The 26,537-nt window shown below is 42.5% G+C and overlaps 2 protein-coding genes across 6 annotated transcripts in view; both read left to right on the top strand.

Moving 5' to 3' along the window:
• Positions 1-14,626, top strand: part of ulk1b (unc-51 like autophagy activating kinase 1) — a 29,811-nt gene extending 15,185 nt beyond the window's left edge. For 2 of the 3 annotated variants that reach the window (XM_015976963.3, XM_070552750.1), the window contains 18 exons: positions 534-616; positions 709-759; positions 873-964; positions 1,122-1,287; positions 2,460-2,514; positions 2,662-2,745; positions 5,213-5,356; positions 5,443-5,588; positions 5,740-6,002; positions 6,092-6,285; positions 6,378-6,499; positions 7,069-7,194; positions 8,628-8,812; positions 8,936-9,120; positions 10,703-10,821; positions 10,896-11,053; positions 11,137-11,272; positions 11,400-14,626. In XM_015976963.3, the coding sequence (XP_015832449.3) occupies positions 534-616; positions 709-759; positions 873-964; positions 1,122-1,287; positions 2,460-2,514; positions 2,662-2,745; positions 5,213-5,356; positions 5,443-5,588; positions 5,740-6,002; positions 6,092-6,285; positions 6,378-6,499; positions 7,069-7,194; positions 8,628-8,812; positions 8,936-9,120; positions 10,703-10,821; positions 10,896-11,053; positions 11,137-11,272; positions 11,400-11,455 (2,365 nt within the window). In that variant the 3' untranslated portion in view covers positions 11,456-14,626. The remainder of the gene's footprint in view (positions 1-533; positions 617-708; positions 760-872; positions 965-1,121; positions 1,288-2,459; positions 2,515-2,661; positions 2,746-5,212; positions 5,357-5,442; positions 5,589-5,739; positions 6,003-6,091; positions 6,286-6,377; positions 6,500-7,068; positions 7,195-8,627; positions 8,813-8,935; positions 9,121-10,702; positions 10,822-10,895; positions 11,054-11,136; positions 11,273-11,399) is intronic. The other variant, XM_054744880.2, reaches the window with a different exon arrangement.
• Positions 14,627-15,094: 468 nt separating this feature from the next.
• Positions 15,095-19,201, top strand: ccdc74b (coiled-coil domain containing 74B). 3 transcript variants are annotated; one of them, XR_001574444.3, is made up of 8 exons: positions 15,095-15,921; positions 16,473-16,514; positions 17,009-17,126; positions 17,332-17,530; positions 17,828-17,878; positions 18,101-18,206; positions 18,288-18,347; positions 19,019-19,092. XR_001574444.3 is itself a non-coding variant. In XM_015976939.3 (8 exons), exons 1-8 carry the CDS (start codon positions 15,606-15,608, stop codon positions 19,143-19,145), a joined length of 1,014 nt encoding a protein of 337 aa, XP_015832425.3. In that variant the 5' UTR covers positions 15,097-15,605; the 3' UTR covers positions 19,146-19,201. The 3 variants fall into 3 exon arrangements, 2 of the variants coding, with proteins under 2 accessions (XP_015832425.3, XP_015832436.3); XM_015976939.3 differs by having other exon boundaries at positions 15,097-15,921; positions 18,101-18,201; positions 19,019-19,201; XM_015976950.3 differs by lacking the exon at positions 17,828-17,878 and having other exon boundaries at positions 15,102-15,921; positions 18,101-18,201; positions 19,019-19,201.
• The last annotated feature ends 7,336 nt before the right edge of the window (positions 19,202-26,537 follow it).

Raw genomic sequence — 26,537 nt, 5'->3', positions numbered from 1 at the left:
CTAGCTAAAATCTGATTAGTTAGGTTAAGTTAACTTCTTGTCATCGAAAACACGAGAAAGTGTGTGTTCAACGAGAGCTGGCTGCTCTTGGCAATCGATATGAAGCTCGCTGTAGACTTTGCAAAGATGGCAGCGTGTATCTATAGTTCTGGTTTACTGTCTGTTCCGTTTATCTCGGCTACTAGTTAAGGCACTGGAAATCTGCATGTGACTTTTAAAATAAAATAGACTCGCGTCCGGTGGAAAGTCCCGGAAAAGTTGACTACAGCAGTTATAATTCTTATTTCCAACAAGACATGATCGTTGTTTTAAATCTGGAATGTTTTTAATATTCCAACTGGCCATGTAGTCGACCACTTTGTTGCTATTTTACTGTCTGGAGCAACTTTCCCACCAGGATCAATAAAGTATTCCTGATTCTGATTACGCTTGATTGTATTTGCTGTTGTAGAAACAGCCCCCTGCTCGTGTTTGGTTTTAGGAAATGCTTTATCTAAACGTGTGGGTTTTCTGTCTGTTTTATTCGTTTGCAGCATCCCCAGAGAAACCTCCACCCATCTGAGGCACCTTCTCCTGGGCCTGCTGCAGCGCAACCCAAAGGACCGGATGGAGTTCGGTCAGTGAAAATCTAACAAAGAAAAATGAATCGGAGCTTTTTCTAAAGTGTGAATTTAAATGCCAGCACGTCTCTAACTGTGTTTCTGTTAGACGAGTTCTTTTGTCATCCTTTCCTGGACGCCAGTTCATCCATTAAAAAGAGTAAGGCAGAGATTCCATGCTTGACTAATATTGAACACCATTAATAGGATTTGTGTTAAGTTGTAATGATATTGGTTGTTTATTTTTAAATCATTGGGCTTGTTTGGTTCCAGCCACCCCTACAGTGACCATGACCTGTTTGCCCAGCTCTGCATCAGCCAGCTCTTGTAGCAGCTCCTCCACCTCTCACCTTGCCTCCCCACCGGTTTGTATCCATAGCATTTCTCTGTTTGCTGTATTTCTTTCTTGTTTCTGTCATTTTGTCCTGATTCATGAAGCTGATTACATAAACCTCTCCGGCCCTCTCTCACTGAGTACTACTTTACTCCCTTTGTGTTTACCTGCTGCTTCCTGTCTTACAGCAGTCTCTTGCAGAGACTCAGAATCTGCGTACCAAAGTTCTGGCCTCCCCGACCCAGGAGGCTACTGGTTTTCACCTGAAGGACTCATCTGGAGGAGATGTCAGTAGCAAGAACTCCTCCTCCTTTGACACAGATGACTTTGTGATGGTGCCCGCTCATTTTACAAGTAAGGACAACTTAAACTTTCCACAAAAGCCTTACCCAAAGTTCTAATAGGGCTGCAGCTGTCGAGAATTTTGTAAAAAATACCTAGATTATTCAAGTACTCAGGTATCTGCAGGTGAAACTCCAGCAATTAGAATATGGTGCAAACGTCCATTTATGTCAGTAATCCAGCTTAGACTGTGAGACCATCTAAAGGCTCAGGAACCCTTTGCAGGTGTTCTGGATTCATTAGCTGATTAGATTGTGACCCTTTGAGTCTAGAATATTGAACTTTTTCACAATATTCTGATTGTCTGAGATTTTAAATGTGGGGATTTCATCAGCTGTAAGCCAGAATCATCAATTCTAACAAATAAATAGATTATAACAAATAAATGATTGAAATATCTGGCTTTGCATGTGATGAGTCTATCTCATGTATTAGTTTCACCTTTTGAGATTAATTACTGAAATAAATGAACTTTTGCACCATATTCTAATTTTTTATTGTTTCACCTGTATATGCATTTGTATGCTCTCATATATGCACTTACATCAATTTAGTTGCAATTCATTCATTAAAGTCACACTAAACAGTTTTTAACACTTGTTTAAAAGTGGGTTTCAGTGATTGTGTAGGTAGAACCAGAAACTGCACTTAACAGTTGTGTGGAGCGGGTATGTGCCCTAGGGCAGGGGTAGGGAACCCTGGTACTGGTGAGCCGTTGGCCAGCATGTTTTAAAAGTTTCCTTGCTTCAACTCAGTTGAATCACCTGTTCAGCAGCTCTGTAGAAGCCAGTTAATCACCTGCTGATTAAAATCTGGTGTGAAGAATCAACTAAAATAAAATGTCCTACTTTACCTTCTGTACCAAGAAAACCAGCAATATTCTTGCTGATTTGTTTCATTTTTCATTCATTTGTGGGGATAAGTGGTAGAATTTAATTGGGTTAATTTCCTGAAATAATTTTCTGAGGGAATTAATCCTATAAAACAGTAATAATATAGAGTTAATGTTTGGTAATAATGTTAAACTTTCTGTGCAAACATCTCCACGTTTCTCCTCTTTTAGTCTAGTAATTTTTTCCAGTTACATTTGATTCTTAATGAAGAATGAGTTTTTAAATGAATATCAGGTTGTATGTTTACTTCTCTGCCATTGCTCATTTCTGTCTGTGTTTTGTCATTTGCAGCAGGTGAGCTGACATGTGAGAGCAAAGTGCTGCAGGACAGCCTGACAAACAGCGGGTGAGAACCATAGACTTGTTTTCATATTTATTGTAATAAATGTGCCTAATCCTCCCCAAAAATACTTCCCAGTGAGCATGACCACTCACTTTATTCGTTTTTAAGATATAATTGTGTTTTTCTGTTATTATTTTTGCTTTATTTTAGCTCCCTTTTGGCTTCTTCTGGTTGTAATCAAGCCAAAACACCTCCTCACTCACCTTCCCACAGTGGTTGTCCCAGTCCTGCCAGGTAAACAGAGCTGAGCAAATGTTCATAGAAACTGCCCAATATTCCCTCCTATGACTGAGATTTAGAATGTGTGTACGAACAGTCAAAAGACTGATTTATGAAACATGCGGTGGCCTCTCGTACCTCCACAATCGTCTGATGATAAATCCCACCTGTGCGTACCCAGGTGCTCGTGCCTGTTCATTTACATTCAGAAACACCCTCAATTAACCATGTTTGGTCAGGCTACGCCCTTAGCACGTGAGGGAATTCCCTGTTTTTTTTGTTTTATTATTATTATTTTTTTTTTTTCAAAAAAAAGAAAAAAACTTTATTGTCAACGAGATTGAAACGCTGGCTGCCAAAGTGAAAAGAAAGTTGCAGAGGTTATAAACGCGGTCGGGACAGAGGAGAGGTTCCCGTCGGGAATAAATAAAAGAATGAATCTGATAAATCGTAGAGTAACGGGTTGTTATTTACATTTTACATTTAAGGAGTTGTTCTGTTTGGAGTTAGTTTTATTTGGAAATCCTTTGACCTGTCATTCAGTCTGGTTACCTTGGCAACGCGGCGTGCATGACCGGGGAGCAGAGCAGGTTCTGGGGGTTCTCGTAGTTGTAAAACAAAATATGAACTTTAATCGGATTTGTGCGGTTTATCTGTCGTCCCAAATCACAGCATAAAAGAAGGATTTCCTTTGAGATCAGTGCACTCACGGAGAATGCGTTCCCTCCAGTGTGCATGTTCTGTTAAGTCCTCCAATAACTCAGATTAGTCATGATATAATGTCAGATTCCCATCTGTCACATGTGTCTTTTATTGGTTTTTGCACCAATAATGCGAAAAAGTCGTTTTTCCACCTACATAATTGCATACTGGGTAAGCATGAGGGATGCAATGATACCACTTTTTTCCAAACTGATACGATACCGATACTTGGATCTGAGTACTCGCCGATTACCAATATGTCTACCACACAAAAAAATGCAATGAATTGGATTACAGGTTTTACTTTATTTTTTGCTTTCAACAGGAACAGACTGTGTGGTAGGAAAAAAAAATTAAATATATTAATAGAAATGATCACAAAACTAATATATTAGGTCAACAGAAATGACAAGTTACAGTGAAGCCACTTTCAAGCATCTGCATTGGCATCGGTTCCTGGTATCGGCTAACTTTTATCGATATCAATACCGGAATTGTGCATAAATATAATTTGTGGATGAGGAACACGCATGGGTGACTGAGACCTTCAGAATTGCTGTTCCCCCGTTCTACCACTAGATGCTGTTCCTACGCATGATCAGAGCTGTTCTTAAATTAAGGAACATTTTCACACACACGTAAGAACTGGTAAATACCACACAATGTGTAAAATCATTCCCACGCATGAAATACGCACAGATCTGTTCGTAGGTAAGGTTGATAAATGAGGGCCCTGCTGTGTGTGTGTGTGTGTGTGTGTGTGTGTGTGTGTGTGTGTGTGTGTGTGTGTGTGTGTGTGTGTGTGTGTGTGTGTGTGTGTGTGTGTGTGGTGCCATCATGATCAGATCATGTGATATTTTATAGCAGATGTGGTTTAGAGCCCAGCACGGGCCTAAAATCTGAGTCTGGCCCGGCCCGAGGAGGTGGAGCCCCAGCCCGACCCGGTCCGAGAAGGTTTTCAGGATTCTCTGGCCCGACCCGAGCCCGACTTTTTTTTAACCTTTCATAATGTTTTAGCGTGATAGAATGCTCAGCATTCTAATTATCTGTGAGAAGCGTTCTGCAGTAAAAAAAAAAAAAAAAAAAGAAAAGAAAAACAGCATCAATGCAGCTTTTTTTTTCTAACAGAGCGTATTTTTCGAGCGGCAGATGAAATTTACGAACACTAAATTAATTGGATGAGTTTGTAAATTTAATCTGCCGCTCTGAAAATGCGTTCTCCAGTTAGAAAACAAGCAGCAATGAATGCTGTATTTTTTTTACTGCAGAACGAATTTATTCACAGAAAAATAGAATGCTGCCGTTTTCATGAGAATAAACGAATGGTTTCTGACATATCAAGTGGACATAAAATGGCATATTAGAATAGGGGCACATGTTTCAATCAGCAGTTTGAGGATTCGTTTATATAGGCGCATTTATAAACCACACAGACCTTAACTAAGCTAACGGGGCGTGAGAAGCAGGCAGGTGCTGCTGCGTTCAAGTGTTTCAGTTTTTATTTTTTATGAATTTGATTAAAAATAAAGGCGCCCGGCCCGTGTCCGAGGTAATTACACAGCCTTTGGCCCGAAGCCCTAGGCCCGTGGGCCAGAGGGCCTAGGGCTTCAGTGCAGGGCTCTAATGTGGTTGTTAAGAGACTGAGCAGGTAAATTAGGATTAGTTGAGTTAAAGTTTAGCCCTGATGCAAAGTGTGTTCATGCCATTGCATTTGTTAATACAGACTTAATTACCGGTACTTTATGTTGGCGTTCTTTGCTCTCCTCTCTGCTGTGTCCAGGCCCATGGAGTTTCTGGGGAGTCATTTTTGTGGTAACCAAGGAAACCAGGGTCAGTCATTGCCAATCCCAGTCCCCACTCAGGTCCAGAACTACCAGCGCATGGAGCAGAACCTCCAGTCACCCAAACAGGAGGGCTCACCACGGTCTGGACACACACACACAAACACACACACACGCACACACACACATTTTTAATGGAAGATGTGAATGTTGATCTTACCATTACCAGGCTGTCCATGCTGGTCCGCCGCTGCAGCAGCGGGAGCTCAATGGGCACTGGTAGACCTGGACCTTCACCCCCCAGGCAGGTAGCAGTCCCCACCTCCCGCAGGCTCTCCCTAGGAGGAACCAAGACCTTCCAGCTCTCACCTCAAGGTTTTTAAATGATCCATTTTCATTTAATGAAAAATACTGTTTGGCCTCTGATGAAAATCTTTCTTAAAGATAGATATTTACAGGACTTGTTAGTTGGCATCTATAAACGTCCTTTTAAACTCTGCACATTCTTTTCCATTGGACATTGCAGCCCCACATCTCACTGAAGTGAGGCCGACCTCTCAGCAGCAGCTGCAACAACCGGCGGGGCTGGGCTCACGGCTCCACAGTGCCCCCTGTCTGTCGGAGTGTGTGAGCGGGGGAGGAAGGCCGAAAATCAAGAAGCAACATTCGGACCCTGTGGCTGTCCCCTCCACGGGGATGATGGCTGTTCGTCCCCTGCACTCCTCCCCCAGACTTAGTGAGCTGATGCAGCGTAACCCCCTCCCCACCATCTTGGGCTCCCCCTCTAGGGTGAGTCAGATCATTACTAGTTTTAGACTCACACAACCAGTTTCTCTATTTCTTCTTTTTATACCGTTGGTTCATTTCTCTCCTCTCAGACCATTCCTCCATTTGAATTTCATAAACCTCCGAGTTCTCCGAACCTTGTGAATTACCTGACGCAGACGGGTTTGGTAATTGGCTCGCCTTGCAGCAGGACTGCCCCAGGAGAGCTCAGAGACCTCGGACAGCAAGCCACTAACCCGGCTCACTACATCCAAAGAATGAATGATGATGGCATGAGCTTCGGGAGGTTAGATTGTTGCTTTTTTTTTTTTTTTTTTTTTTTTTGTATCAATATTATCGTTGTGTTTAAAAAGCTTTCTCTGTCTCTGTTTGATACAGGTCACAGAGTGCCGGTCGTCTGTCTGATGTCCTTCTAATGGCCGCGTTTGGAGCAGGAGGACATGTGGTGGACCGAGGCAGCCCAGAGAACATGATGTCTGAAAAAGCCATAGACATATTAGGTTAATTTCTTTCTAATAGTGTTTCACTTTTATTTATTCTATCCTCTGGATAAAGTGCTTCAGCATTAGATGCACCATAAATCACAGGAAACCAGAGTTTAATTATCCAACATTAGAAGTCTCTAAAGGGGCTGTGTCATGCTATGTTACACCTTCCAGAGCAACAAGGCACAATATATGATCAAAAATTACCATCAGCACTATTCAGATGTCATTTTCTTATGAAATAGAAGGTACTTTCATGAGCCATGTCTTCAGCCTGGAAATAAGATGCTTGGATTAGCTCAAACCCTGACACCCCCCCCCCCCCCCCCCCCCCCCCCAAGCTCTAGTCACTGTTGAAACTGGAGCTCCAAATCAGCAATCAGCATCTACCATTAAGATCATGGGCCAAGTGGTAAATGACGAGTCCGTTAGAGAGGGGAAAGGCATTTAGAAGCATGACAGCCAGATACCAGTTTACTTGGATACAATAATATGTACTCCTTCTTCATCCAAACCTCAAAAACATGTAAATGTGTTATCCTTGTTAAAACAAATTAAATAATTGTTGTTTTTGTATCTTTTAGGTCCCCCTGGTGGTGGAGGAGGCTTTGCTCCTGGTTCAAGCAGCCCAGCTCAGGTGATCTTCACTGTTGGCTCTCCACCCAGCGGCACCACCCCACCTTACAGCTGCAGACAGAGGAAATGCTCAGGTATTCATATAAGCCTTGTTAAGAAGACACACCATGCCGGCAAATCAGTGAAATACTGCCTCCACGGTGTGTTTTATGAACGTGCTGTGGTGGTTTTATGTTTGATATTGAAGTTTGTTTTAGTTTCATTTGTAGTTTATATTACATGATCTCTTCATAGTTATTCCAGGGGGCTTAGAAGAAGAATAGGAGTACATGGAGCTGGGTTTTGATTTTTGTATAATTTTGTACAGCTCTACGATGGTGAAATACAAACAATTGTATGTTATTTATCGTTATATTTATCAAATAAGATTAAATATTGAGCTTTGGGTAGTGACCGAAAGAACGAGATCGCAGATACAAGCGGCCGAAATGAGTTTTCTCCGCAGGGTGTCTGGGCTCTCTCTTAGAGATAGGGTGAGAAGCTTGGTCATCTGGGAGGGACTCGGAGTAGATCCGCTGCTCCTCCACATCGAGGGGAGCCAATTGAGGTAGCTAGGGCATCTGGTCAGGGTGCCTTCTGGCCGCCTCCCTGGTGAGGTTTTCCGGGCACGTCCAACTGGGAGGAGACCTGAAGGTAGACCCAGGACATGTTGGAGAGACCATGTCTCTCACCTGGCCAGGGAATGCCGTGGGATTCCCCAGAAGAGCTGGCCCAAGTGGCTGGAGAGAGGGAAGTTTGGGCCTCTGGACTTAGGCTGCTGCCCCCGCGACCCGACTCCGGATAAGTGTAAGAAAATGGATGGATGGATTATATATTGAGAAAAAAATATATTTAATTAAAAATGTGATTTAATTAATAATTAAACACTCAATGTATCGATAACTGGTACTGTTGAGTACCGGTATCGATTCCAAGGCACCGGGAATTGGTACCGTATCGATTCAAGTGTCAAAGGTAACCATTCGTAGGCACAACAGAGGGTGGTGTCAGGATCATGTGAGGAGCTACTGCGGAGCTCCGGCTGGCAACAATATTGTAAATGAAGGTAAACATGGGCAGTAAGCTTCGCTTCAGTAAACACTCAGCTGAGATGATGCAGAGCTCCAGGAGCTTCTCTCTGTTGAAGCTGGAGCTCAGATCACCAGAGACTGCATGGGGACTGTGGAGGACCGACACCTTTAGGAGCGGCTTGTGAAAGGAGCACCACAATCGGACCACTTATAAACGACCTGACTCTCAGATGCTGCCTCAGCTTTGCGACAATTTGGTGGCCATGTTTTAAGAATATATGGGATTAACCAAAATACCAGTAGAGCCTTTCCTTCAGCTGTCTAAAATCTAAATCTATGCTCACAAAACACAGGATTTAATGGTGAAAATGCATCATCTTCTGGTTTTAAACCGATAGCAATCATCAATGAGCACAGCTGATGGGTTCTCTTGTATCTTTATGCAGAAAAGTGATGTTTTATTCTCTCATATTTATGTGTTTTTCTGACTCATACAGGCTCCTTCACTTCAGGCAGTCCTGCAGGCTCCTTAACTAGTCGCTACCCCCAGACAGGCACCTATCTGGATGGCTTCGAGGCCCCGCCCAGTCCCCGTTACAGTTTCACTGATCCCATTACAGCCAACATGGGCGGTCCAGTGACTTTTGAGGCTCCCGAGCTTCCTGAGGAGACACTGATGGAGGTGAGAGCAGGTTTCCCACCGTCAATCTTTAGGACTCTTCCCAGATTTCATTCTAAAATGCTGATCCTGAAACAAAGAGGAATTAACATTCTGTTGTCTATGTTCCCTTCTGGTGGAGTGCAGCAGGAACACACAGAAACGGTGCAGCGCCTGCGCTTCACCTTGGATTTTGCCTACTGCCTGACAGAGGTGGCTGCTGCCCGTGGGGCCATGGTGGCAGAAGGGCAGGGAGAGTTCTCCCATCCCTCCTTCCTTCAGCAGCAGAGCCTGGTGGCAGATCAGATCAGCTCACTGAGTAGGGAGTGGAGGTAAGGTCGGCTCAGGTCTGGGTTAGGGTGCATGGTTGGTTGATGCTGTTTGTCCAGCTTAGCTAGAGAATCTCTGCTCTGAAGTGGATCTGAGAAGCCTTGTGTTGTTTTGACTCAGAATTAATGAGAAGTTTCCTGGTGCTTTACTCTGCTAAGATGAGTCAAGTTTAAATCCCTTTAATTGTTTTCGATGCTGCCCGTGTTTCACATCTGTGACATAAACTATCTAAATATATTATTATTATTACTGTCCATCCACCCATCCTTTGTCTGAACCCGCTTTGTCCACGTAGGGTCACGGGGGTGGGGGGGGGTGGGGGTTGCCTATCTCCAGCGGTCAATGGGCAATCAGGCGGAGTACACCCTGGACAGAGAGCCAGTCCATCGCAGTATTATTATTATTATTATTATTATTATTATTATTATTATATTTTATGCTCTGTGTAACCAGAAAATAACTGAAATGTGATCATTCCGCTGTAATTTAGACACCAGATCACTGATCAAATGAAATAGTGAAGAGTTTGTGTTTGGTTTGCAACAATAAGTCGGTCAACAACAACAACAATTTATCAGTTTTACATAAAAGTAATCAAGCAACCGATAAAAGGAATAGGTTGAAGCCTAGTGGCTTATAATTAGCCTATCCTTAACTCCCACAGCGATGATCAAATCCTTAACCAAGAGAACAAAAAGTAGGGCTGATAGCTAAGATGCAGAACATTTAAAGAAAAAGCAATGATAAATCAAGAAATCAAATCAACACAAGGTTAGACATCAAACTAAGTTTCTATAACTTTGGAAGATGCAAATTTTTAAAATTTTCTTGAAAAATTATAAAGAATAACACATCTTCAGTTCATCATTAAGTCCATTCCATAACTTCACTCCCAAAACCGACACACATCTATACTTAGCATCAGTTCTCACTTTAGGTATTTCAAACATATAAGACCCCCTCAAATCATATTTTCCATCTCTTAATTTAAACATACTTAAAATGCAAATTGGAACATTCTTTTTCACCACTCTATACATCATTTATAAAGTTTTAAGATCTATAATGTCCTTAAATTTTAACATAGCTGATCCTACAAAAAACTGGATTGTGGACTCCCTATATCCAGCTTTATTTATTATTCTTATAGCTCTTTTTTGCAATTTAAAAATTGAATCCAGATATGTTTTGTATTTTCTCCCAAATTTCCACACAATAACTCAAATAAGGCAAGCAAAGGGATGTGTACAGTAAATAAAGGCAGCTCTTGTGCAATAAATCTCTTGTTTTATAAAGAATAGAAATAGACTTAGATAATTTCCGTTTCATATGTCAGGACTTTATTCTAACTTAATCTCAGGAATATTGTATTTTGTGGAGAACAAAGAAGCTGTGAGAGAAAAGGATCACGTGCATTGAAAAGATCATATATTTATCACGTGTTTGTTGAGTTAAAGTTGAGGTTAAAGTTCTGTGTGTGTGTGTGTGTGTGTGTGTGTGTGTGTGTGTGTGTGTGTGTGTGTGTGTGTGTGTGTGTGTGTGTGTGTGTGTGTGTGTGTGTGTGTGTGTGTTTTCACTCCACAGTTATGCAGAGCAGCTGGTGCTCTATCTGAAAACTGCAGAGCTCTTGTCTACTGCCTTAACCACAGCCATGGAGCAAGTTAAACAAGGCAAACTCTACCCGTCTGCTACAGTCAAACAGGGTAAGAGCCTTTAACAGCTGGGATGAATAATCAGTGTATTGTTTAAATCATGTTGCATCTTTTCCCTCCTACAGTAGTCAGAAGGCTGAATGAGCTGTACAAGTCCAGTGTGGCATCTTGCCGCTCTCTCAGCACCCGTCTGGAGCACTTCTTCACCAGAAAACACCGTCTAATGGACCAAATCACCTCCATCACAGCGGAGCGGCTGCTCTTCAGCCACACTGTGCAAATGGTAAAGCAAGCCATCATGTAAATGTGTGTAAGGACTCTAAAACATTAGGATGTTCAGATCTTGGATGTTTGTTGTGTGCTCAGGTTCAGGCTGCTGCGCTGGATGAGATGTTCCACCAGGGGGAGGCGTCGGTCCTACGCTACCACAAAGCCCTGTTGCTAATGGAGGGCCTGTCCCTTCTCCTCACTGAGCAAGAGGACATCCTCAGCATCAGCAAATGTAAGCCTCTATCTGGCCTCCTCCAGGCTGCACGTGAGCAGACTGGAGCAGAGTATTTTGTGTAACATCTTCAGATAACCTGTTGTGTTCTGATTTTTCATCACTTCCCTTTTTGTCGTCTCTGCAGGCAAGGAGTGTATCGAACGGCGCCTCACAGCTTTGCAGTCAGGGCTCTGCGTTTGAGAGTCCCGGTGCTGTGTGATGTCATCCATTTGCACCCAGCGCATTACCAGCTAACCAAGCTCCCCCACCCCCATCTCATGGTTTGACAGAGAAACTGTTTCGTTTTTGCAAGAAAACCACAAGATTTAAGATTTCTGTGTAACTTGAGGGTCTGTGTTGTGAATATTTGTGATGTTCTTCAGCTCTGAACCATTGCAGAGACTTCCTGGTTGTTGGATAAGCATTGGACACTTTTACTGCTGGCACCTACAAGACAATAAGATCATTCCTACCCCTTAGCTGTAAGCATAACACATGCAAGGAGCAGATATTGCCAAGTAGTCACATTCCCTCACGTATCTAACGAGGCTTTTTAGGATCAATGAAAACTCATGCTACATTCAGATCATTAGACGGAGTTTAATCTTTTATTAAATCACAAGCGGGAAGAAAAATGCAGTTCATGCTGCATATCTAATAACATGCTGATGAGGACTGACAGTGTCCACAAATTCATGTCTTAAATCTTTTTTTGTGTGTGTTTATCTGTGTTTTCTGCAGCAGATGTGCAGAGAAGCTCTCATACCAAACTGCTGCCAAAAACTCCTAAAAAAGAAAGTCTTCAGTTTAGTGTTTTAGAATTGGGATCTGTAGCCATGCTGGTTTGAGCCAGAGTCACTGGGCAAATGACCCAACATGAGTCATAGAGCTGTTGTGTTGTTTGGATTTTAAATCCATCCATTTTCATCTGCTTATCGGGGGTCGGGTTGTGGGGGCAGCAGCCTAAGCAGACAGGCCCAGACTTCCCTCTCTCCAGCCACTTGGGCCAGCGTCCCCGGGGGAATCCTTAGGCCTGGCCAGCCGAGAGACATGGTCTCCTCCCGATTGAACGTGCCTGAAAAACTTCACCAGCCTCACTTGTCTCATAAGACAGGGAGGCGTCCTTTATCTCGTTCTTTTGGTCACTACCCAAAGCTTGTGACCATAGATGAGGGTAGGGACGCAGATCAACCAGTAAATCGAGAGCTTTGCCTGTATCACTGCACAGGCAGCACCAATCCACCTATCTAACTCCCGCTCCATCTTTCCCTCACTCGTGAAGAAGACGAGTGGATTTTAAAAAAAGATTCTCTGAAGCCATCTGAGGTGTTTCAGGCTTGTCCTGCCAGCAGGATGGCTCTGGGTCCACCCAGAACATGCTGGAGGGGTGAAGTCTCCACGTTGACCAGGTGAAGCTGGTGGTGTTTGCTGGGGAAAAGGTGGTTTGGGCCTCCCTACTGGAGCTGCTATCCCCGCAGCTCAGACCCAGATAAGCGAGTGAAAATGGACAGAGGACAAGACTGTAGTTTGTCTCCAACTTTTCTCAATTTAGTTTCAGTGAGTTTGAAACTGACTAATGTGAGAAAACTTAGCTGATAAAACAAAACAATTAAGATACTTTGTGACCAATTTGCGACCCATGTGATCTAAATGTGCCACTTTTAAAACTTGTAACTAAAGTGTCTCGTGTATCAATTCTGTTTGGTTTCTACTGAAAAAAATGAAAATTTTCTCTCAACTTTTGATTCTCCAACTAGTCGTCAGCAGCTACAGCCCAGTGAGACCCTGGTATTAAACATCTGCCACTTTACTGATACCTGTTTATTATCAAAAGCCTTTTGATATTTATTAACACTATGTGGTTTGGACAGAGGTTGTTTGATTCTTTATTTTTCCAACTCGCATCACCTCGCATCATTCTGTAGCTTCTAATTCAGAGTCTGGAAATCATTCTTCAACATCTTTCATCACAAGATGCTGCAGACTCCTGGGACGTGTTCATCCGTCTCACGGAAGCTTCCACACAGCTGGTTATTCCCACATTCTGTCCTTTTCTATCCCATCAGCCAATCATGTTGTTCAGCAGGCATAATCAAACCTGAATGTAGGGCGGTGAGAAGCAGACTGAATGTTACTTGGTTAGCATTGAGGCGGGTCCTAAAGCTGAATGTTTTTGCACTGTTTAAGTACTGTATTAAAAGAGGAACATGCTAAATTCATCCAGTTTTTGAGGCTGTGCTCGTTTAGAAACTTCTGATAACTCATTTTACCGCCTTTATTATTATTATTAGTTGTGTTACAGTAGCCGTGTGAGAGTAGTACATGCTTTATGTTAGAACGGCGAGAAGGAGATGGTATAAGCTATAAAATCTTCTATAGACGAAGAAATGGAAAGAGAAAATATATTTACACTGAAAAAAAGTGTTTTGATTGTTTTGTGCTTTATAACAGACCTGTTGGGTATACTTTTGTAAAGCTTCATGTCTGTTAAGAGTTTGCTGTTGTTGTTAGCTTTATTAGCTCATCTAACCCTTTGGGCCAACTGGAAATTTGAACCTCTTAATTAGTTGCTTTTGAGAAGTTGTTGGTGTGCATGCTCGTGTGAAGTGGTTATTTAGTGTGTTAATGGGTGATGGGGTGTGTACAGCACATAGTGACATAACTCTACTGGAAGATGCGAGAAACAGAAGCATCCTCTCAAAAAACAACTTTTAAGTCCAAAAAAGAGCTTGTTTTAATGGTATTAATTTTTTTATTGTTTTTTTTGCTGAAGATAAGTTGATATTTTATTATGACGTTGTGATCTTGGCTGAAGGAGGTTTACATTGAAGCCTTGACAGATCAGCAGGGAAGGTTGTCTCAGTGTGTGTGTTGCCTTTTATTCCCTTATCATTTGCTCTATGTGTGTGTTTAAGTGTACATTCCTTGTCTGAGTTTATTCACAGACTCTTGCAACTAAACACGCTGCTGTTTTCAGTGACACGTGTCACATTTTTTACTGTTCCGTACAATCATTCCCATCCAGATGAGGATCGATGAGGAGTGTTTGAGGGGAAGGTGGATCATCACGTTGAGTCTTTTTCTGAATTGTCTTTCTTTGTTTATTGTCTAACATCCTAGAATGTGTTAATTGTTGTTTCATTTGATTAATTATGTGTTGCTTGTTGTGATGAATTAAGTTATTGTGTGCTGTGCACTGCAGGCTCAAGAGAACGGTACACACCACCTGTACTTTCCAAAGACTAAAGGCTTTCTGCTTGATCTTCCACATTTTCCTGTTTTCATAACCATAACATGTGCACTATCTCAGTATTGTCATGTAATCTCTACTGTTTGAGAGCTGCATCATTAATAAAGTGAAAGGAAAAGTCACCTCGTTTGTGCAGAATTTTTATTTTGCTTCAGTGGAATTCTTAGAATGGATACATTTCCTCATCCTGTTCACCACTTCACTATTCTACACACTTGTGAAACTTTTTGCTCAGCCTGACCCAGGAGTTGTCCCAGTTTGCAGAAAGTTGGACATTTTAAATATAAATGCAATAACTTGAAAATATTTTCAAAATTAAATGGAAAATTGTTTGCTTTAGTGCGTTTAATAATGATCGCATATATATATATATATATATATATATATATATATATATATAGTTCGAGAGACTAGCTGGCAAATATTGTGAGGAAACTGCTAGAACGAAACGGTAAGGTAAATGGCCACACACACACACACACACACACACACACACACACACACACACACACACACACACACAGGTGCTGATTAGCTACAATGTAACCACAGCTGCCCTGGGGCTCCTTTACAGAAGGTAGGAAAATGTCTACCATTTTTTGAACGAATATCTTTTTTTATTGTTTGTGATATTTGTTGTCTTGATATCAGTTTCATTGAAGTTGGACGTTTTTGCGTGAATACAATTTGCTGTAGGTCGTAGAAAGTACTTTTCTTTAATTTTTTTATTGTTAACATTCACTCGTAGACGTAGGAGTTTTCCTTGTAAAGTCAGTGACACTAACGTTGTAATAAAGTTTTATATTTCCGGTTTAGTAGCTAACAAAATGCCTTATTTCCTCGGGGCATGGTTGTCATAGCAACGTCGCAGTTGTCACGGCAACTTTGAAGCGCGTGATAAATGAGAGCTGAAGCTATCCGAGGATTTACAGCCTTTTTAAAACCACGTGCGTCTTTAGCTAACTTCCGTCATCGTTTTAGCACTACACTGTCAGCTGAGCTGCCTTCACGCTGAAATGTAAACGCCAGTGTGGGAAAAAATCGTGTTTTTCGAGTAAAAAGCGCTTAAAGTAGGGGAGTCGTTAGCTAAACGAAGCAGAGATGTCAGGAAGCAACAGTCTCCCTCCGTTACAGCATTTGCCACATTGGCCCAGAGCTGGGTGTCTCGCTAAACCGTGCTCTCCGCTACCTTTACCGGTGAACCCACCGCAGCATCCCCTGCCTGCTGTCATCCAGCTGAAGGCCAGAGGAGTGGAGTTCGCCGCCGCTGAAGCAGCGGAGGAGTCCGGTCTCAGCGGCGAGGAGGACCCCCGCATCGCCTCGCTGCAGAGGAATATCGAGTTTCTGCAGCGACAGCACTCGGAAACTCTTGAGAAGCTGCATGTGGAAATTGAGTATCTCAGGAGGAGGAACAAAGGTGTGCTTTAGAACAAGGTCACTGTATCAGTTGGGTTAAGAGGTGGTAAAGATTTTGTCAATGCAGCAGGTTGTTGTCATTTTGATCATGCAAGGTTGCAGTAGAGAGATGCACATTTGAACAAGAAAGAAAAAAGCTAAAAGTGTGGTCTTCATTAACAAATGAGACAGTTTCATTGGCCTGCTGCCAAACATTTCATCTAAAACACACACATCACTACATTGCATTTACAATGAATGAACTCAATGACTGCTACTTTAATGAATCAAGCCAAAGACCTGGCTGTCTCCTGATGAGGGGCTGGCAAAAAAGGGAAATTCAGTCTAGGTGTAGTGGTTGCATAGCAACTGAGGGTTTTAAAGTCAGGGTTTGACAGGTTCTCAGTAGGTGGCAGACAAAGATCCAGTGTCAGGACCGGTTGTTGCATCTCACCACCCACCAGGAGAGTCTCCATAGTCTCCATCCATTAGTAGTAGTAGTTCTGATAGACACATGGGATGTTTGCTGGGACTCGGTCATGCACTAATGTTTTCCTTTCATGAATGTTGCAGAACTGCAGTATAAGCTGATTATGGAGTCTTCTAAATCAAGAGGTAAATTCTAATTCTTGATTTATTTTTCAGTGCTTTCCACTGACTGGTATTGTCACAATTTGCCACAATTATGTTAAATTCGTATTGAAATGTAAATTCTGGATTCATCTGCATTCTCCGCTGTTATTTAATGTCTCTACTTGTTAAGTTGCATAAGCGTCATAATTTCTGTCAGATGACCTATTTGTCTTTTATCAATCTGTTACCACATCATTGTCTCACACAAGCTAAACTGATGAAGCCTAGGGCTGCATTAAAGTGCAATCTTAATTAATTTACATTCAATCATCATGCTAGCAACTCCATGTGCTGGCTGTGGGCATATATGAGACTGAGGGTCCCAATTGCAAAAAAAAAAAAAAAAAATTCCATGCAGTTTGAGTCTGCACGTTTTGGGAGCCATTGCAATATTGTGTGTGTGTGTTTTTTTTTAAATAAATCATTGACACATTGTGCAATTTCTTACTATTGTTTTGTTGTGTGATCATCTTTAGGAGTGAAACAAAGTCTCCGAGACAAAAGGCCACCCACCCAGGGCAGTGAGGCCCACACAGGACCCTACATGGAGGCACCGCTGCAAGATACATGGCCCTTACAGGACCGGACTTTTAGGTACGTTCCCTTTCAGCCACAGTGGAATATATTTTGTTATTTAGTGTAAAATATCAAACAGAAACAGATGTGTGAAAATGAGATTTGAAAACCTGGCAAAATCTTATGATTACAATCCAAATGTATTTACTGTGATTCTATTTCTTAGATCGAAGATATTTACTTTGGACTGAATCTGTTTTATGTCTCACTGACAAATGATTAGAGGTTTAGAAGAAGGTAGTAAGTGTCTGAGATCAGCCAGGCCGCAGCGTGGAGCCGACATGATGGGGCACCTCATCACTTCCTTACAACCTCTACGAATCAACAGCGGTCTGTCTCATCCCCCGCGAGCTCCCACGCTGCAGGAGTGTGAGGTCATCATTCGACAGCTCTACAACGCCAACAGCTTACAGTCTCAGGAAGTATGTAAACATCAGAATATGGAATAGAATAGACTTGTTACAGCAGCACAAACACTTAGAGAATAATTCCTAGATAAATATTGATGTATAATAATAATAATAATAATAACAAAAGTACATGTATATACACATAGGCAGTAAGCTAATATTGTAACCTTCGACTGCATAAAAACATGAATAAAAATGAAACTTGAGTTCCAGAACTATGCAGCATACTGTAAGGGACACAGTCACACTTTGTAAATCCGGTATTGCACAAGTATTGAACACATACTAAGTGTTGCATTGATGTTATAGTGTACCAGGAGTGAAGGAGCTGTTCATAGCCTCCACAGTGGAACGCATTGGGTGAGAGGTTTTTTTTAAGATGGAGGTCATCTTCGCCATCTTTCACACGTCTCGTCAACTGAATCCAGTGGGCAGGCCAGAACCAAGCTTGCTTTGTTAACTAGCTTGTTGAATATGGTTCCTATCAGGGGAAACTAGCTGCTAAAAATACTGCAGGGAGAAGACATTTGAGGACTTCTTTCACTTATGTAAAGCTGACATTTGACAATCGGTGTCATGCAGATAATACGTGTGAAGGCCCTGCTGAGAGACATCGTTCTGAGTAAAAAAGTCACCCCAGAAAACTACATTCTGACCAAATCATACCTCACCAATGGCCCTACGTAAAGTATCATGTTAATCTACGACATACCATAAATCTTGAGAAAAACTTGCAAACTTCCTAATTCACTCTTTCTGTGTGTTTCAGCAAATCTTTAGAAGAAAAGAAATTTCCCAAACTTGGTCATCAGTTGTTTGGAGAGAACGTGTATGTAAATCTGTTGCTGTCAATAGTAGTTTCCTGTTTCAGTTTATTTAGTTTTTGTATTTTTCTCACTAATTTATATATAAGATGAATGGGGCACTCTGAGGATCTTGGAAACTAGGGTGTAGCAGAGAGCACTTCTGCATTTAGAATGAGTCTCAGAGTCATACTGCATTTCTCAATATTGCAGATGTGGATAGATATTTTTTATAACCCAAAATGGTGCACAAAATAACCTTAAACTGACAAAAGTAGTAAATAAAAATGTTTTAAAGATCAACAGACACAAATCTGATAGTTTTTTTTAATTGTAATGCAGTTGATTCAAAAATTAATAGAATAAAATGACATTTTTGATTTTATGGACATTTCTCCCAAGATTTTGAACCACTGCTGTTGTTGGTTGGTTCTGCTTGTCTCTTCTGAAAAGCCTTTAGCTGGGCTTTCCCTGAACTTTGTGGTGTTTAAAAAAATCAATCCATCCCATTATTGTAACGCTTATGGCATGCTTTGGTTATAGCACAAGAAAGAATGCTGACAACTTGACAATTTCTTCAATGGAGACTTTAAGAAAACTGTTTAAAAAATCTATTTTAGTCTCTGCTTTTTCCCCCATTGGTCAAGGATGAGAATGATCCATCTTGTAGCAACAATCTCATCTTTTCCTCTCCCAGGTCTAGACCCTCTCAGTCTGGAGTTGTCCTCCCAGCCCTAAAGCAGAGCCTCAACTCCAGCATCGCAGAAAGACAGAGGAGGACCCGTGCGATGCAGAGAGACCGCTTAAAAAAGACTCTGTGGTGACTGATCGAAACCTCCACAGCATCAGACTTAGCAATAAAGCTATTGATGCTTTTTTAGCAGTTGTTTTGTAGTATTTTAATACTGACTAGTTTGACATACATAATGCAGAAATCTTGGCCTGTCGCAGGAAGAAATGCTCAGGTATAATACCAGGTGATCCAGTTCTATACCAGTAAACAACATGGGCACAGTCACCAGTACAACACCTGTGGTTTTCCAGTGCTATCGTGTCAGCATGTCAGATGTTACTTAAGTATGTGGCTCAATCCTGTTCCCCACCCTGTTAGCTAATCCTTGGAACCTCACAAACATTTTTATGTCAGCCACGGAGCTTGAGTATTGAATTCATGTGGGCTTAAAAGTTCTGTTATTAAGGCTGAGCAAGGTAATGTGATAAAACAGGGTGATTTGAAGGAACATTTTTTTGGAAGAAAAATTCAAAACTCAGAGAATATATCTTCTCAGTTTTGGGATTGTAATTTGTAATTTCATATCAGATACTCTCAAACTTCCAAAAAATGTCTCCCCCACATGGTTATTCTATTTGTCACCTACTTTGCATTTAAATATGTACAAATTTGCATTAAAATATGTACAAAATTGGCAGCACAGGGAGGATCCTCCTCCCTGTGCTGCCACCTTACCATGGTGGAGGGGTTTGAGTGTCCCAATCATCCTAGGAGCTAGGTTGTCTGAGGCTTTATGCCTCTAGTAGGGTCATCCATGGCAAACAGGTTGTAGGTGAGGAACCAGACAAAGAGCAGCCCAAAGACCCCTTATGAAGAAAATTAAACTTGGAAACAGTGTTCCCTCACCCAGACGCAGGTCACTGGGGCCCCCCTCTGGAGCCAGGCCTGGAGGTGGGCATGTTGGCGAGCGCCTGGTGGCCGGGCTTTCACCCATGGAGCCTGGTTGGGTACAGCCCGAAGAGAAAATGTGGGTCTCCCTTCCCATTGGCTCACCACTTGTGGGAGGCGCCAAAGGAGTCGGGTGCAGTGTGTGATGGGTGGTAGCTAAGAGCAGGGAGCTTGGTGGTCTGACTCTCAGCTACAGAAGCTGGCTCTTGGCAGATCAAATGCCACCTCTCTGGTGGGGAAGGAGCCCAAGTTGGTGTGTGAGGTTGAGAGGTTTTGATCAGATAAAGTCGGACTCACCACAATGCATGGCTCTCGCTCCGGAACCAGTTTCCTTGAGAGGGGTTGGACACTCTACCACTCTGGAGTTGTACCCACTGAGAGGTGCCGATCAGGGGTGGGCATACTAGTTGCCCCCCATCTTGCTGCCTGTATGTTGGGAATGAGAGGATGGCCTCTGTCCACCTACGTGTGCGGGGGATGGGTTCTGACTGTGGTCTGTGCTTATGCACCAAACTGCAGTTCAGACTACCCACCCATTTTGGAAAACCTTGGAGGGAGTTCTGGAGAGTGCTCCTTCCGGTGCCTCCCTCGTTCTGGTGGAGGACTCATGCTCACGTGGGCAACAGCAATGAGACCTAGAGAGGTGTGGTTGGGAGGAACGCCCCCCCGATCTGAATTTGAGCGGTGTTTTGTTATTGGACTTCTGTACTAGTCATGGATTGTCCATAATGAACACCATGTTTGGATATAAAGGTGTCCACATGTGGTCTAGGCCGCAGTTCGATGATCGACTTTGTTGTTGTTTTGTCTGATCTGCAGCAGCATGTCTTGGACACTCGGGTAAAAAGAGGGGTGGAGCTGTCAACTGATCACTACCTAGTGGTGAGTTGGCTTTGATGGTGGGGGAGGATGCCGGTGTGACCTGGCAGGCCCAAACGTATTGTGAGGGTCTGGCTGAGTAGAGAGTCTCCTGTCAGAAGGAGCTTCAATTCCCACCTCTGACAGAACTTCCAAAACGTTCTGGGGGAGGCGGGGGACATTAAGTCTGAATGGGTCCTGTTCCATGCCTCCATTGTTGAGGCAGCCAACCAGGGCTGTGGCCACAGGGTCGTCGGTGCCTGTCGTGGTGGCAACCCCTGAACCCGCTGGTGGACACCAATGTTTAGGGATGCTGTCAAGCTGGAGACAGAGTCCTATCAGGTATTTTTGGCCTGTGGGACTGCAGAGGCAGCTGATAGGTACCAGCAGTCCAAGAAGAATGCAGCTCAAGTGGTCACCGGGGCAAAACGGAGGAGTTTGGTGAGACCATGAAGCAAGATTTCCGCATGGCTTTGAGGAGATTCTGGTCCACCATCCGACGCCTCTTGAGGGGAAAGCAGTGCACTACCAACACTGTTTATAGTGGGGAGGGACTGTGTGCTGCTGACCTCAACTCGGGACGTTGTGGATCAGTGGGTGGAGTACTTTGAAGATCTCTAGAAAATGGATGGATGGACAAAATTGGGCTTTTTGTGCATAGATAAAACTGCCTTCATGCAGATTAGGAATTGAAATAGGAACAGCTCTCAGGCATCAGAAAATACAAATTCAGAGAGATGGGAGACTGGGATTGGGCCTGTGAGAGGTTTACTTGTGAAACACAGGTAATATTTTGAGATTCAACAAGTGAAGCTTTCTTGTATCTTTTAAAGGCAATTGTATTTTTTTCCTATCAAACTGCTACATTCAGGATACTGAAGTAATTTATTTTTACAAAAACATAATTTTGAGACAAACTGAATGAACTATACTACAACTGTATTAATGACAGAAAGTAAGTCATTGCATTTATTTGTACTCTGAACTATTTTAAAGCACTTTCACTGTTTCAATAAAACTGCCTAGAGCTCAGCATGTGGCACCATTCTTTTATGGAAGCCCAGAATGGACAAAGTCTCTTTTCACCTGACATTGTGCCTAGCACTTTGTGAAGGACAGAATGAATTGGATTCAGTTTGTTGCAAACTTCCTGCTGAAAGGATATAAATCCCAACCTGATTATTAAAAAGGAAGTATCCTTGTTTCACTTCACTTTCTATAAGTTGTGTTTTTATAACAGCATTGGACCAAATCTGTGACACTTTTAGGACAAAGCAGTGTTTAAGACATGTGTTAGAGTACCTCTTCTGACTGTTTGTGTTTATTTTATGATGTTTAAACTACTAAATTCCCCACTACTGCTCTTTTCATCATCAGTCAACCACCAATGTGTCTGGTTGTTTTGTCATCACAGACTGTGATCAGTCAGGATCAGAAGAACCCACAAGGCATTCTGAAATGTTCTCTTTCAGTTTCAATCATTTTTAAGGTTTTCTTTTAGATTTGACCTAGATCTGACTTTCTGTCTACATCAAACACACGACAGGTTAAGTATTTAATGTACAAGCTTGCAGCAGTCACCTTGGTGTTTTGACCAGAATAGCACAGCTTGCACTTGGCTTCTTGGTTGTTGTGGTAAACTCGAGCATCCGCCAATCTCGTAAAAGTTTCTTTTTGCCGTCTGTTTGTCCAGCATTTTATAGCCTCTGGAGTTCCCAGTATATGGCAATCGGTCCCTGTCACATGTCATGCATGGGCTTATCCTTCCATTGAGGTTTCTCCCAAGCTTTCTTTGAGGGTTAGCCCTTTTTAGAAGACACACCATGCCAACAAGTTAGTGTAATAATGCCACTACAGTGTGTCTTATGGACACGCTGTGGCGGCATAATATTGTGGGAATTTTGCAGCATTCGTGATGCCTGACTTTTCAATGCATCTTGCCACAACAGAGGGAGGTGTCATGATCAGATGGGGAGTTACTGCCAAGCTCTGACTGGCAACTATATTGAAAATGAAAGTAAACACGGGTCATAAGTTTTGCTTTTTTAAACAGAATCAGCTGAAATGGTAAACTGGAGCGATGCAGAGCTTCAAAAGCTTCTCTCCCTTAGAGCTGGAGCTCAGATCACCAAAGACTGCACAGGGACTGTGGGGGACAGACACCTTGTTTAAAAAAAACGTAATGAGCATGGCTTTGATTGCAATAAAAAGCAAGTTATGGGCAAGATGAACTGAAGTCTGCGGCAGCACAGAGACTGCCCCCATAGCCCCTTTGTATCATCATTGTGTAACCTTTTGTAAAAAGGACATGATGGGATCACGTTACCACCGTGGTCTGACCACTTACAAACAACTTAAGGCTGCATGATGCCAGCTCAGTGTTTTGGCAAGTTGGCAGATTTGTTTTCTAAATGAGGCAATACAGAGAATCTGATGCCAAGTAGTAGTTTCACTTAGCTCTTTATTACCAGAACACTGAATCCCATATTGCTCATGGTCTATGAATCAGACCGTATTGTACCATTCCATGTCATGCCATGCCATACCATACTTCTTTCAGTGTGTCCCAGGGCAGCTGTAGTTACAGTGTTGCTTGTCACAATCAGCGTGTGAATGGGTGATTGTTGTGTAAAGTGCTTTGGAGTTCTCTGACTCAGAAAGGCACTATACAAGTGAAAGGGCCTCATTTATGAAACTTTTGGCAGTTTCACATCTGGGCCAGCACGGACTGGGCTGGGTGGTGTCGGTCTGGGTCCTGTATGGGTAGGGTTTGTTCACACACCCACTTCTCAGGAACAGGGAAATCTCCAAGCATGTGGGCGGGGCAAAACACTTGTGGAAAAGTCTGTGCTGTCTCCCTTAACCCTCCCACTGCCTTCATGGGTGACCCTGCGAGGAAAGTTGACCATTGGGCAGGATTGATGGTTTATCCCTTGAGGGCCACGTGGCAGGGGTGAGGTGGTGCTCACCCCTCACCTCTGTCACATAGACCCAAGGGATAAACCATCAACCCTGCTCAATGGTCAACTTTCCTCACAGGGTCACACCCATTAGGACAGTGGGAGGGTTAAAGAAAGGAGGTTGTGTGTGTGTGTGTGTGTGTGTGTGTGTGTGTGTGTGTGTGTGTGTGTGTGTGTGTGTGTGTGTGTGTGTGTGTGTGTGTGTGTGTGTGTGTGTGTGTGTGTGTGTGTGTGTGTTCCTCAAATCAGTGAGAAAGACAGAGAGCTGCCACAGCTTCAGCCAGAGGCGACAGTCAGAGGCGACGTTTACTTCTCTATCCAGAAAGATAATGGATCGCGCAAGCCCCCACTGGTTGATTTTATCTGCCAATTGAAGGCTCCCCTTAATGGTAGGCATGAATTTGAGCAGTCCATTCTGTTGGCATTAGGTGTGTTGGACCAGTTCAGCCCGAAGCATACCGCCTTGGTAGGAGGGCTGAAAAACCGACCGTTTGAGCACGGAAAAATACAAGGCTGCCTAGATGTTAATACTTTAAAAGATACACAGTCTGGTCAATGGTGGCCCAGATGTGAAACTGCCATATGAGTAGAAACTTTACAAAAACCCTCCATAAGCCTGGCCCCAAAAAAATGTAGCTACTCAATCTAATTTTCTGACCTATAAAGCACTGCTTATGCTCAGCTGCACGCATGCAGCTGCTTTACAGTGGCGGTGCCAGGGGTGCACTAGGGGGGCGCTACCCCTGGATTGGTCATTGCACCCTCATAGCACCCCCAAGTAAATATTATATTTTTTTTCTTTTACAATTTAATTTTAATTTAACGCGTGTATGTGATAATATTTAAAATACAAAACAAAAATAATCAGTAAATTATCATATAGATAGTAAAAACTTCAACCAAAACAGGAAATTGATGTTAACCTTTGACCTCATTTTCCACCTGCGAATGAGTGAAAGGTAGAGCTAGTGGTAAAATCGATTGGTTTTTGCCCAAATTTCCACGGGTTCAGTCAAAAATGAATGAATCTTTGGAAGTGATCTCAGACCCACAAAAACCTACGGATCTGGATGAAAAGAGTCAACCCTCAACCGCCGCAGCAGTCGAAGGTTTTGCCGCTGGAAATGCTAACACTAACATTAGCTAACCTTGCAACACTATGGTTTTCTGTGTGGCTGTATGTGTTTATGATTTCATGGAAAAGTCAGCGATTGATCACATGTTTATGATGTATATTAATGATTGTTTCAGGTCTTGTTGAGGTTTTGTGCATGCATGTGTATCTGCTAGTGTTGAAGGTGTTTTAGAGAACAATAGGTACGCATGACCACTTCCTTCATAGCACCCTCATTAAAAAGACTAGCTCCTTCATAGCACCTGCAGAAAAAAATTCCTGGAGCTGCCACTGCTGCTTTATAAATCACATCTGTCCTAGAAATGTGCTCACATGTTTTTGGATCTTTTCCCACCTACACACCACTTACTGCCATAAATGATCAATGCAAAGCTTTATGTGAATATTCTGCATATATAAGCTTCTAATCAGTGGCATTTCATGGGTAACCTTGGCAACCGAGATAGAAATCGAGATGTTTGTGTATGACAAAAATACATAAAAATGTTTTATGCAATCCAGTGGCATAGTATTGTTACAGCGGTGAGCTATGTAGTTAAGTCGTGGAGCAATTGTGGCACACATAAAATCCATAAATAAATACATTAGAACAAAGTGATGGAGGTAAAAAGTAAGACTGTATTAATCTTTGATGCCATCTAAAACAGTTGCATAGGGTTAGGGCTGGGGAACGGTAGCCTGGCAAGCCAGACTAAATAAATGTATTATTTAGTCTGGCCATGCTCCATTGATGGCTCTCGGTTGTGGGGCGGGTTCTACCGTCGTCTTTCAAATGATCTCCGCATTCCACTGGACAATGAATGTGACATACTCTTGTTTCACTCTGTTGCATCATCCCACCTACCAGGCATATAGAGTGCCCTGATTGGCCCACAAAGCAGATAAAGCACTGTGATTTGTTCACTAAGCAGATAAAGCACTATGATTGGTCCACCATTATGGACCAATCACAGCTCTTTATGTGTTTGAAACCCCTCTAGAGAGCTGTGATTGGCTAGCCAGAGTCCTGGTAGGAGCTGCTGAGGTTCCAGTGGAGCATTCCTAGACCAAACTTTGCAAAGCAAGAATTTGGGCTAGGGGAACGGGGGATTAGGTAGAAAATGACATATATTTTTTATAAAATCCGACAAATATCAGCCTGCCTGTTCACAGCAGCTTAGTCTTCTCACCGCAACTAAGTTGTTAATTTGATTAACAATCGTTTTGCTGTTGTGCATCAGACAATTAATGCATCAATAGTAGGGTTGGCCGAAATGGCCTAAAATCAATATCACAATATATTGAGGATTTCACCTCGATAACGATTAATGGACGATAACTACAGGTATGCACAGAAACAAAAGTTGCCCAATCGATGGTGCTGTCACACGTATTAGTTGAGTCACATTTTTGTGTGACTCAAGATGGTGCAGCTTCTTAAAGAGACATTAATGTTGCCAACATACACACATCTTTTCATTTTTTATTATCAAATTTATTGACATGGGAAAAATTATCACAATAAGAGTCAAAAATGTCGATAACGATATATTTTCTATTTATCGCCCAGCCCTAATCAATAGGTAATATGAAGATGTACATA

This window comes from Nothobranchius furzeri, chromosome 6, assembly GCF_043380555.1.
Source record: "Nothobranchius furzeri strain GRZ-AD chromosome 6, NfurGRZ-RIMD1, whole genome shotgun sequence".
Classification (NCBI taxonomy): domain Eukaryota; kingdom Metazoa; phylum Chordata; class Actinopteri; order Cyprinodontiformes; family Nothobranchiidae; genus Nothobranchius; species Nothobranchius furzeri.
The sequence above is the reverse complement of the archived record's forward strand: the minus strand, read 5'-3'. Positions and strand labels throughout refer to the sequence as shown.